This window comes from Poecilia reticulata, chromosome 1, assembly GCF_904066995.2.
Source record: "Poecilia reticulata chromosome 1, P_reticulata-male-v2, whole genome shotgun sequence".
NCBI lineage: Eukaryota > Metazoa > Chordata > Actinopteri > Cyprinodontiformes > Poeciliidae > Poecilia > Poecilia reticulata.
In genome coordinates, this window is record NC_088830.1 from 4568997 (window position 1) to 4581879 (window position 12883).

Consider the following 12883-nt stretch of genomic DNA (forward strand, 5'->3'; position numbering starts at 1 on the left):
CGTGAATTTGTGACATTCTCTTTTTTTTTCTTGAATTGTTCTGTAGTGGTCACCTGCTGGTGTTTACTTTCATTGTGCATCTACAGTGCTGGAAGGTTTGAGTACTGTAGGTATCTGTTGACTGCAGAGGCAACCAGAAATGTGTAGAGTAAGCCAAGCCTGTCGCCATAGGCAATAAATCAATCAATTGCATTATAAATTTATTTCCATTTACATAATCTATTGTTTTTCTCTTTTCTCTTTTTCTTCTAAAAAGTGGATGACAAAAGTTTTCAGTCACCAGACTGAAAGCCCTTTTTTAAAAAATGAAAAACAGTTTTGTAAACAGAGACTTCATAATTCATTTTATTTGTTGTTTTTGTTTATTTTGTATATTTAAAATGTCTTCCAGATCCAGTGATAAATATTCATTAGAATTTAAAATGTATTGATCTTTGAGAATGTGTTCTTGCATCATTATCCCCATTACCATTATATGACTTGAAAATGGTCTCAAAACAACAATATTATTTTTATCACAATAACTTCTGGTTATTGTACAGCAAATGTAGTTATTGTGACAAGCTAAGAGTAAGCGAGCAGCAAGGTTTTAAGGGCTTTTATGTAGAAAATTTGGATATTTATTTTCATCCTACTTCTTGGATTAACTTTAATTTCGAAAAAGTTGGTTATTACCAAGAAACATTGAACACTTACAGAAATTAAGGGTAATCCCCCTTTCCCTCCCCCCAGTTTTCAAGGCAAGGCGGTTTTATTTTTATTGCACGTTTTTGGCAGCAAGGCAGTTCAAAGAGCTTTACATCATAAAAACATCATACTTGTTGCTAGTTTCAATTATGAAACTAGCAACTAACATTACATTTTGTCAAATGCCATCATCAAGCAAATAATGTTGATTGATGTTCCACTTACTACTCATCTTACTAAAGGTAATTCGAAGTGCTTTACATGATGAGGACATTAAAACAGTAAACTAGCAGAAAAACATGACTTTACAGGGCAGAGTAAGAGAAAATGACGACACGTCTGTGCTGGAGAAAATAATTCTGCTTGTTGTTGCTGACAGCCAGATCTGCAGGAGTTACAACTTAACTGCTTTTTATTTAAACTTGAACGTAAGTTAGTCGTTTTTAAGTGAATATTACCCAATATTCTGACATTTTGATGTTGTGCTTTTCATGGAATAATAAAAGTTTACCAAGACATTAACCAGTTATTCATTTATGCTGTCCACTCAAGCAACCAGCAACTGCAGCTCATATATTAAAATACATCACTTTTTCTTTTATGTAGAGAATCCCACTCAGATATACAACCTATTTTGCGAGGCGGCTACGGCTGATGGAAATGTTTTCCAAACAGCTGAAGTTGGATTTCTGATAAGCAAAAAAGTGCATTTTCCTTCTTTAAGCCAGCTAATAGACAGTCGCAGCAACAGATGGGGGAGGGGTAATGGTCACATGATGGGTCTTTGCTTCTGGCAAACCTCCAGTTTCTGGGGTGCTTCTATAACTTTAAAATGTAGATATCACACCCATGAGGTATGAGCTAAAAATGTGAAACGACTCAGTTATTATGTCACTGAAAAGATGAGAGCTTTAGTGTGTGTGTGTGTGTGTGTGTGCGTGTGTGTGCGTGTGTGTGTGTGTGTGTGTGTGTGTGTGTGTGTGTGTGTGTGTGTGTGTGTGTGTGTGTGTGTTTTTTTCAGTATCATTAATTATGTGTGTGCAGTTAGGTTTGTGTGACTTTCCCAAAACCATCACATTTCGCTTAGATTTATTGCTGAGGGGGTTCCTGTTTCCTGTTTGGTCACACCACCCACTGGGATTAACACTACTCTCAGTAAATGTACAACAGTTCTAAAATAGTAATAATAATAATACTAATAATTAATAACTGGCCATTTCATAAATGCCAGATCTAAAATTGTTTAGATCTGGCATCTAAACAAATTTAAACCAAGCTGGTGCTTGTTTAGATGTCAGTAAAAACCTTTTCTGTTATTTATTTATTTTTTTACAAACAGGTATTATCTCAAACTATGTTTTAATAAAGAATCCGTATGTAGTGCAGAATAATTGTCCGATTAGGTGCAGATTATGAAACAAAACCCCGTGAAGCAGATCTTTCTCATAGCACTCAGAGGCCACTCTGGTTTCATGCTGTTGTAAACCTTTCTAGACTTTTCTTGCGGATGATAATTCTGACTAATGAGCAAGCATATTAATACTTTTGTGTCCAAAATATATCAGAGCTGCAAAACAGAAAAAACATATTACATTTTGAAAAGGAAACTTGCAACACATTGCAACACTAATCTGTTACAGCGAGTGAGTTTCTCTTGTTTTTACTTCGTCAAAGTTCCTCTCAGTATTTGATCGCGGCTTTTCTTCCGGATGGGAAGACCAGTTTTGATCCAATTTGTAACTGATTAAATACAAATGATTTATAATTGGTATTATATATGTAGGTAAAACTTGTGATACGTATTACTTTATTAGTGGGTTGGTTGTGCAGAAGGAAACAGAAGCCAGTCTTCTGTCAGTAAACCACAGCAACAAGTCATACTTTCGTCTTTGAAAGCGTTGAAAATTTCCACCAATGTGGAACCGAACTGAAAATCACAGTTAGAACAAAGGTCTCAGGAGTCGCGGTTGAGTGGAGAAACAGGTTAATTTTTCTTCTGACTCATCAGGACAAAGTGATCTCTAACTGATGAACCAATAGAGGTGCACACCTCTTACACATGGATGTGTCGGTTGACGGCAACGCTCGCTCTCACTCCTAACAGGACGGCTGGTTCAAAGGCGGCTGGCTATCAGAAAGTCCCTTGATCAGCTTAGAACATGTGTCCTGTTTGTTTCAGTGATTTTCGCTGATTGATATACGTTGCCGTAGCCACCCATAGGAAACTTTCAAAACACCAATTTGCTATTAGTTTTTTCTCTGATTTAATCCATCAAAGTTCATGAATTGTAGGTAAATTTGTTCTAGAAAAGCTCTTACACAAAAAACTGCAACTTTTATTCTGTCATTTTTAAAGCAATATGGGTTTTTTTCTACTAAAGATATATATTTTTTCTGCCACAAAAGGCTCAACAATAATGTTTTTAATCATGTCGTCATTATCTTGTTGGTTTTCATTCTGTAGAAAAACCTCAAGTTGTTGTGAATTTTTCCATCAGTTTGGTTTTTTAAAAAAAAGGTGTTGATCTGATTAGCTCTGTTTCTAGAGTGGTCGATAACATGCTATCAGTTATGAATATAATTTCAGATGTGTATGTGTATTAGAGCTATAAAGTCAGCGGAAATGCCCCTGAAATCACACAAACCTCAGCAGATCTACCTGCTGAGGTTCTGACCTGGGTCAGAAAAATGTCAACTTTGGGAAATGACCACAAATCGTTTCTACCGCTAGCGCTATGCTAATGTGCTTGTTTCTGACCCAGGTCAGAACGGTCAGGTAAAGTTTGAATTTTTTCTGGGGGTGCTGTGGTGGTGCAGGGACAAACCATGACCATATCATGTATTGAGGCCTTAGTCCTCATGCCAGTGGTCGCAGGTTTGATTCCTGGTCAAGCAACATTTGCCGCATGTCTTCCCCCTCTCCCATTGCCCTCTTTGCTGTTTAACTTCTTACAAATAACGGCCACTAGAGCCAACAAAACCTTTAAAGAAAAGTTTACATTTTTCCAAAGCCAACATGACAGACAGCCCTGTGTGGGATGTAATATGGTAATATGTGGGGCGATCACCTGTTTACTTCCTGCCTGTGGTTTGTTTCTGAGTAGATGTGACTCATTCCCTGAACTGTGTTCTGACTAAGTACTCAGAAGCCCACAGTTGTTTTGGAAACACTACATCCCCCCTGAATGCAGGTCATGCAATTCTTCATGGGCTTTTGTCAATCACACTTCAGATTTACTGCAGCACTTAACTTTTATTAGATTCTTTTTTTTTTTTTTTACGTAAGTAACGATCACTACGTCATGACAGTATGAGACAGATCATCTGTGAAAACATCTGTGTCCTCCACCTCCACCCTGTGCTGTTATTGCTGTCTGATAAAATGGCCATGAAACAATCAGAGCCAGGAGGAGGGACTTGGTGCTGTCAATCACACTTGTGTACTGCTAAATGTGTTAATGGCAGAGAAACAGCTCTCCGTTACAGGACAACCGTTTCTGTCACTGGTGGCTATGCTAAATAGCTTGAGCATTCATGGTAGACTGCTGAGGGGGAGAAGTTGTATCGTAGCAGGGACCAAGGAGAATGGAGGCATGATTGACTCCAATCTGGGGCGACTGTGGCTCTATGGATAGAGTAGTTGTCTTGTGATTGGAAGGTTGTAGGTTCAATTCCAGCTTCCTGATGTGCCTCTGGGCAAGGCACTTAAGGCACTGTGTATCAGTGTATAAATGTGAGTGTGAATGTGCACACTGCAGTAAGTACTGCAGTACTTAAAACCACCTAATCATTTTGAAGTGGTCAAAATGATTGGAAAAGTGCTATATAAGTTCAGTCCATTTCAGTAAATGAAAGACCCGCCTCTGGGCTCTGGTTGGTTGCTTCTAGTTGACAGTGGGAGTGCTGTGAAGAGGTAGAGGTCCTCTTTTTTCAGATTATCTATGACATGGTGATTAATATGTAAACACATATAGTTATTTACTGCAGATTTAAATGTTTCACATCATTAACTCAAATTTTATTTCAGACAAAAATGACCTGAACAAATCCAGAAAGTGTTTTCCAATGATGTCACTGATTAACTAGACTCTAAACCTCACTTCATTATGCCCTCTCTGATTGGCTGTTCAAAATAGCCAATCAGAGAGGGCAAAGTTTTCGACACAAACTTTGTGATTTCTGTTCAGCTAATCTGCTCTTGGAGTTATGATGACAAAATAGCGGTAGCTAACGTTTCTTTAGACTTATATTTTTTATACATTTATTTTGCTGTTATTGGAAATGGAAAATGATTTTTCAAACTTCTCTCCTTTGGCCTCAGGTGAGTAGGGTGGATTATGTTTTTGAACCCATTAAAAGCCAGAACATGGATATGTTTAAAAACCAAACAACTAACAGAGGGTGTCCTGACTTTCCTCCGTGGCTAAGTGCTATAAATATTTTCTACTGATCCAGCACGGAGCAGACCCAGTCTGTCAAAGTAATTGCCTAAATCCTGAACCGTTAACTCCTGCAGCGAAGAGCTGAGGTTGATCAGGCGATGGTGTAGTTCAAGGTCTGAGCGATCGCTGTTCTGGGTAAACTTCCTTAAGTTGGCTTTAAATAGCAACGCCCTGATGAACAGCGTGGTGCCCCTGGAGCTGGACAAACGGCTAATAGGATTCGTGGCTTTAGCGCGGATCACGGTGAAATTGTGAGGACATGTGACCTCTGACGTTGGACTTTAAAACTGTGAATACAGCAGGATCAGGCAGCACCGCAGAAACAGGAGGTGCGAAAAGGCGGTCGGATTGAACATTAGTTTGTTTTTTATCCACTTTGGGAGAAATTTTTTGGGAGTAATTACTGTAAGAGGATCTTGTTTGCTGGGTCATGCTAATGGTTCACACATTTTGATTTCATGCTTCTAATCAAACTGGTGTTCAAGGTTAAAGTTTGTTTTGGTGATAAAATCAGGTGGAGTTTCGTCTTCTGGTTTGCAATTAATATGCTTACAGGCATGAAGCCCAGAGCGGATGACTCCGCATATTTTTTTCTGATGACGAGTTATCCTTCAAATGCCTGGCACAACGGCAGACGGATGAAATTACATTTAACACACACACCATTCATCTTTTGCTCATTGGGGTGTGTGTGTGTGTGTGTTTGTTTTTCCAAGCCAAAGCGTTTTTCAGACACTTTGCGCTGTCTGAAAAATTCCAACGGTTTCTGAAAGGGGAGACCTGGCGCTTTCCAGCAAATATTGGGTTATTACGGTAATTTGACTCCCGCCGTTGCAGTTAGCATGTTTTCTTTAGTTTAATTCGATGAAACAATCTTTTTAATAGACTGTTTTAGATTGTAGACGGTAAATTGAAAAGTTCCTGTTGTTGTGGAGAAATGGGCAAATATATTTACTCACAGGACATTAAAAGAACTTCGTACAGTATATATATATATATATCTCCAGGTGAAGATTTGGAACTTAGGCCTGGTTAATTCACTATCTCAAGAAAACTAAAACAGGAAAAACAACCCGTTATATCTAGAAAACCGTCGGAAAATTAACAGATCTTGAGACAATGGGAAGTTTGCTCGTTGTATAGAGAAAAACCATCTGGAAATTAACTTATCTGGAAAAAAAAAACATTTGGGAAATCAACTCGTTATTTTAAAAAATGGGTAATTAACATAAGCCACGGGGGAAAAAAGTCTTTCCCGGCTTCCGTAGAAAACATCACTTATTCTCTGGATAGTTTAGAATTGATGGTAATTGTTTCCATTCTGGAACCGTATGAGTCAAGCTCCGTCTGGGCCAGCAACATTATGAGAAACAATATTGTTTTATGTTTCCTAGTGACTCAGAGTTACCTTTGCCTTCTTTGCAGGGAAGGAAAGCTCCTGGGCGCTCTGGCAGTCGGTCCAGCAACATTTCCAAGGTAATAAATGTGCAAATAATAAAACCTTATCAGCTAAAGACGTCATAATGTCTACTAGTGATGGGCAAATGAAGCCTCATGAAGCAATGAAGCTTTCCAGCCCTTTGCTTTGCAAAAAGATTCATTACTCGATGCTTCATTCATTGCTCACTAGTGACATCTGCTGGTGAAACTGTAACAGCCTTGTCACTCAGTTGGATCATACTTTCAAAAATTACTAAATGCAATATTGTCACAAAGTTTTCATCAAACTAATATTTATTAACAGGAGAATCAATGAAACCATATGTAATTGCCATATGTTTTAATTATTAAAATTATTTGGAGCAAATCTAATCCTGGTTTATGTTGAACGTCAGTGGATGTGTTGGGTTTTCTTTTATGTCATAGACGGATTTGACAATAAAGACATTTGATGTTTTAGTGTCTTCGGAGTCCAGTGCCTGTTGGGATGTTCACTTTTTCTTGGATTTCTAATTGACTCTGATCCCTTATATTTGGCTACATGTTGAATTTTAGTTCTGCAACAGGATTAAATCAGTTTCTGCTGTGAAAGACTGATATATCTTTGCCAATCAGACTACAAATAATAGTGGAACTTTGCAGAAGGTGAGAAATTGGGAGGTGGAGGGTTAATTATTGTCATCTAAAAATAATTTTATTGTGAGGATAATCTCAAAGTATTCCCAGATGTCAGAGATTTTCCTCTTGCTGGCTCCATTTCAGACGACAATCATTTAAGTTTATTTGTGTAGCACATTTCAGCAACAATGCAGTTCAAAGAGATTTACATCATAAAATCACAAAAATATAGCTTTAAAAAAAACATAATCTATAATTGATAAAAGCAGTAACAAACATTACATTTTGATGAGTACCATCATCAATACACATCAAATATGTTGGTCAATGTTCATTTTTTTGGCCACTGAAGACAAATATGCTCCTGATGCTCGACCAAATGGACAACAACCCATGATGCAGCACGGCTCATAGCGCTTTTATTTTGGAAACCGACACGCAAAATGAAGCAGTCACGTGACCCAGGCAATGCGAGGCCTAGTTTGTTGCCAGTCACGTGGTTTTCAGCAAGATGACACAAGCCTAGAAGCGGGGCTTCATTGGACACGCCCCCTTTTTACTCGGTACACGCTTCGAAGCCTGGATTCAGATGGTCCATCACTAATGTCTACCTGCCTGTGTCAAGGCACCATCTGACGTCGGCTAATATTCCAGCAGACTATGCTGAATGGCTCTCTAAGGAAACACTTTGTGTTCTTTAATAATTAATTTTTTATATCAAATTCGAAAGAAGCTACTAACATCTCTGTGACACAATGTCACAAATCCAAAGGTGTTATATAAAATATAAAACAGCTGAAGAACACCGAGTCGCCTCCTCCATCCTTTTGTAATTTTCTTCCAGTGAGTCAGACTCTGCTAGTCTTTTAAAATGGCAACAGTGAGTCTTTCAGGTTTAGATCTAATTATTCCTGTTATTTAGAGACATTTTTATCTGCTGGAAAGAGGTTTTAGGTTGTAACATTTTCTGCTGCCTAAGACAAAAAGCATCTTGTCATGATGTGGTACAAAATGAGTGAAAAAACAGTCACATGTTAAATACAAGCACAGACTGAGCAAGTCTTAAATTATAGTTCATTCACACAGGCTCAAGTATGCACACAGGCCACATACGTAAACAATCCCGTAGTCATAAGAGGTCGATGCACTGCGACCTCAGGCATGTTGTTGCCAACAGCAACACCCTGGCTATACATGTTACCCCTCTTCCTGTCAGAATCGGTACCGGCCCTTTAAACTGACTGGATTCCTGGACTGGACCTGGATTTTTAAGCACAGCTCACAAATTTATGATAAGTTAAGATTGGAGTCATTTCAGAAGTTCACTGTTTGCCAGCTTTTATCTGTGTTTTCATTTAATTTAGTCTTAACTTTTTTTATGACATCATTCCCTTTTTTTGAAACCCTCTCTGTGTCAAAGAACCAGACCCTCAGCATGATGCTACCACCACCATGCTTAACAAGTGACAATGTTGAGCATGCTTAAGGGTTGGGTCTGTACCTGGAAACCAGCCAGTTTGGATAAGTGTTATGAAAAGAGTGGTAGTAAAGTCATGAAATAATCATAAATATAATATTTTTGGTGCATTGATAATATGAATTTAGAATGATAATACCTGACAGACTGTTGTTGGAGAAGAAAATAAGCATAAAATAAATTCTTTATTTTTATTCTTATTCCTTTCAGGTCAGCAACACAGCTTCAAGAGCATCAACAACCCCGTCTGCTCAGGACATCTGCAGGTAAGACGGACGGCTCTCTGGTTGGTGCTACTGCAGAGGAAGGAAGGGCTCTGCATCTGAAAATGCACAAATAAACGCAGTTATTATTTAATATGGAGTCGGGATCGGTATGGAATGAGGAAAAGGAAAACAAGAGCTTGTTGTGGTGATAGTTTGTGGTGCTTTTGGGGGAAACAGGAAATGTGTGTGTGCTTGAACCTTTATGTCCCATCCTCTTCTCACTTCATAATGATTCACTATCCATATCAGAGATTCTCCTTCTGGGTTTTAGCGTGTAAGTTCTACTGCTGTTGGATACGTGTAGCGAAGGAACAATATGCATCCCGCCCAGGAACAGCTCAGGATATTAGCATTTGTTATCAAAAAGTGAATATGGAAAGACTGTGACAACATGTCATCAGCTATCAGAACAGAAGACAAACATTTCTGCAGGAACATCAGGTTTTATTTGCAACAATCTTTTTTTTTTTTACATTTTCTTTGAAGAATGGTGGTGGATGGAATAAATAAAGATGTCTTTTTTTTCTTTTTTTTACATAAAACTGAATTTTTCTCGTTCAGTGGTTTGGTTTGTATTGCCATACCTACAATAAAGTTTTGTTGCATAAAGTTTTCTCCCCAAATCAACATTTTCAGATGCTTATTTATCCATGATGCTCATTTTTTCTGCTTGAACCCAGAAATAAATGAATTGGTTATACTTTTGATGTTATAAGTGAATAGTACAACTTTTTCTTTTTGTCTGACTTGCACTTGTTATATCTACAGTTTTTTTTTTTTTTTTTTTTTTTGCAGCGCTATTAAAATCTTTTAGCATTTCCTTTCCATTCGATATATTTTTGCTGGATTTCATGTGACAGACCAACACAAAGCGGTGTAAGGATGTGAAACGGCAGGAAAAATAGGTTTTGCAAAAAAACAGTGAAAGCTGAAAAATGTGACTTGCATTCAGTTGCATAAAATTCAGCAATCACATAGGACATCCGTGTGTGTTTGATTTCACCTCAGTATAAATCTGAACATTAGTTGGACAACCAGCCTCAAACTGAGAACTCAAGGCTCCAACAGAGCATTTGGCTCAACACAACGTCATCAAAGTAATCCATGGTGGTGGCGGCATCATGCTGTGGGGATGCTTTTCTTCAAGATGTACATAGAATCTGTTCAGTGCACTGCAGATCTTACCAAGTATTTTGATCTGGGTTCTGGTGCAAAGATCATAGTTTTGTCTTAATACACTTAAATTAAGACAAAACTAACGTACAAGTAAATTTTCAGCAAGAAATAGGAGCTTGTTTTAAGTCAGTAATTCCCTAATATTTTCAAAAAGGACAAGTTTTTCACCACTGGCAGATTTGTTTAACTTATAACAAGACATTTTCCCCATATAATAAGTGAAATAATCTGCCTGTGGAACTAGTGTTTTAATCGCTATTAAGAAATTATTGACTTAAAACAAAGTCATATTTTGCTGAAAAGTTACTTGCAAGTTAGTTTTGTCTTTATTTTGTTCTTTTCTCATCAGATAGTTATTTGTAATAACCCTCTATTTTGCTTCCTCTTGCTTCCTCTTTTGCTTTGTCACATAAAATCCCAGTGAAATGAATTGAGGTTTGTGGCTGTAATTTGATAAATGAGAAAAAATTAAAGGGGCAACAAGTTTCTGACGCACTGTAGGGCAGCAACGATCCGAACATGCAGGAGGAGAGGCTGCTAATATTTTCATTCTAATTATTCACAAGAAATATGGTTTCCTCTGTTTTGATTTAAGGCAGAAATTCAACAGATGCACATCAGTCAATCAAGTGTATTTGTTTAGCACATTTCAGCAACAAGGCAGTTCAAAGTGCCTTACATCATAAAAACATCATACAGTAACCACTTGAAATCAGTAAAAAAAAAAACATTTTATCGAGTGCCAACATCAAAATCATTCATTTCCCCAAAATCTGCTGAATATTTTATTTCTTGTTTCCTTCAGTGCTCTTTGCCATGCTTTTTTTTTCTTTTTTGCACATTCAATTCATAACTTTCCCCCCCATTTCTGTTCCATCTGCTATTTTCATGTTTGTTCATGTCCATCTTCATCTGTGTGTTTGTGTGCTTAGCTCTGGCCAGCCGACCCGCTTAGATGATATTTCTGAGTCCCGCAAACCCAGCAAGCACAAACCCAATCCCTCTGCCATGACGGTCACCAGCACAGCCCTGAGCTCGTCGGCCCAGGCCCAGAAGAAGAAGAGACGGCACCGCCGTAAGAGGAGCAGCTGCTCTACCTTCGACTGCGTGGACCTGAGCGGCAAACAGGAGCAGAGTGACCGCAGCCTCAGCTCCGACCGCAGTGAGCTGGGCGAGAAGCGGGAGCGCACCGTCAGAAACCGCAAGGAGCTTCCTCCCCGCCTCAGGCGCTCCGGCGCGCCGCAGTCCGAGTCCTCCACCGAAGACGAGGCTTGGCGGGAAGCCCGCAGCTGGAGCAAAGAGAAAGCCCGACGAGCGCGGCGCCGCAGCGTCAGCAGCCGGGAGAGGGACGCCGCAGGCGGCCGCAGAGCGGGGCAGGACAAGGGGGAGGCCATGGAGCTGCAGTCAGTGAACTCGGACGAAGAGAAGGAGAACCAGCCCCTGGTGGAGGACAGCGGTGGTCTCAAGAAGCGACACAGCACCAGGGGCTCGGCGAAGAGCCCCGTCTCCCAGAATCGAAGGTCCCAAAGCAGAGAGGGGGAGAAGAAGAGCTGCCGGTCCCGGAGCTCCAGAGACAGCTCCTCGCTGGCAGAGGACGGCGAGCAACTGATCACCAAGCGATACCAGGAGAGGGGGTCAGGAGACGGGGACATGTCGGTGCCAATCCCCCAGAACCACTGCGGGGCCGGGGAGGGTCACGGGGGCGCAGCCGGACCCGGTTCAGACGACTCTGAGCTGGAGGTCTGCAGGTTAGTGTGTGAACAGGAAGAGACTTAGAGGCAGACCGACACACCGACGGCTGTACAAAAACACTGAACAGCTGCTTGTTAAAAGTATTCACTCCCCCCCAACATCATTCACCTTCATTCCTGATGTTCTCATAAAACTGCTTTATTTTATGTAACAAAGTAACAGTGGCTCTGGAGGAGCTGCAGAGCTCCACAGCTCAAAACCTACAGACATTTATTCAAACTGTGCTCATATTCATCTACACATCTGAGATTTATTGGAAAAAAAAAAAACTAGGCTGCACATCTCCCTGAACATACCCTAGCCCCAGTGAAACAAGGTGGTGGCAGCATCATGCTGATGGTGATGGAAGGAGCTGAGTATAGGGCAGGTCTGGACAAAATGAACCACAAAAGACTTGATGCTGGGTCAGATGTTCAACCTCAGGCTGGACAATCAGGGAGAGCTAGAGCACCATGGATTCAGATGACGCTTTGATACGCTAGAATGTCCTAGTCAAAGTTCAAAGCTGTGAAAGCTGCCTTTTAAAAGATACCCTCCATAAAGAACAACCGGCTGGTGGACATTTTTCTTTTTATTGGTTAAAAATGTTAAAGCATGCTTCATTTGCCTTTTATTTCATATTTTTTGTTGGTCTGTCAAAAAAAAAAAGAAATGCATTATTCATCAAACACTTCATCAATCTGTTGTAAGTTGACAAAATGTGAAGCAGTTCAGGGACATGAACACTTTTGAAGGGCCTTGTGGATCCCTTTCATGATGTGTGTGTGTGTGTGTGTGTGTGTGCGTGTGTGTGTGTAATGTGTGTTTCTGCGTAGGATCTGCCACTGTGAGGGAGATGAGGACTGTCCGCTGATCACGCCCTGCCGCTGCACCGGCAGCCTGAGCTTCGTTCACCAGGGCTGCCTCAACCAGTGGATCAAGTCGTCCGACACACGATGCTGTGAGCTCTGCAAGTTCGACTTCATCATGGAAACCAAGCTCAAACCTCTGAGCAAGGTGAGCTCAAACACACTCACCGAGCCTCC

The 12883-nt window shown here is 40.0% G+C and overlaps 1 protein-coding gene across 5 annotated transcripts in view; it reads left to right on the forward strand.

The window, feature by feature from the left end:
• marchf1 (uncharacterized) overlaps positions 1 to 12883 on the forward strand; it is a 30927-nt gene that overhangs the window by 9463 nt on the left and 8581 nt on the right. For 3 of the 5 annotated variants that reach the window (XM_008399352.3, XM_081615066.1, XM_081615109.1), the window contains exons 2-5: positions 6555 to 6605; positions 8875 to 8930; positions 11039 to 11854; positions 12674 to 12854. In XM_008399352.3, the coding sequence (XP_008397574.1) occupies positions 6555 to 6605; positions 8875 to 8930; positions 11039 to 11854; positions 12674 to 12854 (1104 nt within the window). Of the gene's footprint in view, positions 1 to 4867; positions 5009 to 5246; positions 5459 to 6554; positions 6606 to 8874; positions 8931 to 11038; positions 11855 to 12673; positions 12855 to 12883 lie in introns of those variants that run through there. The other 2 variants (XM_008399521.3, XM_008399604.3) reach the window with 2 other exon arrangements.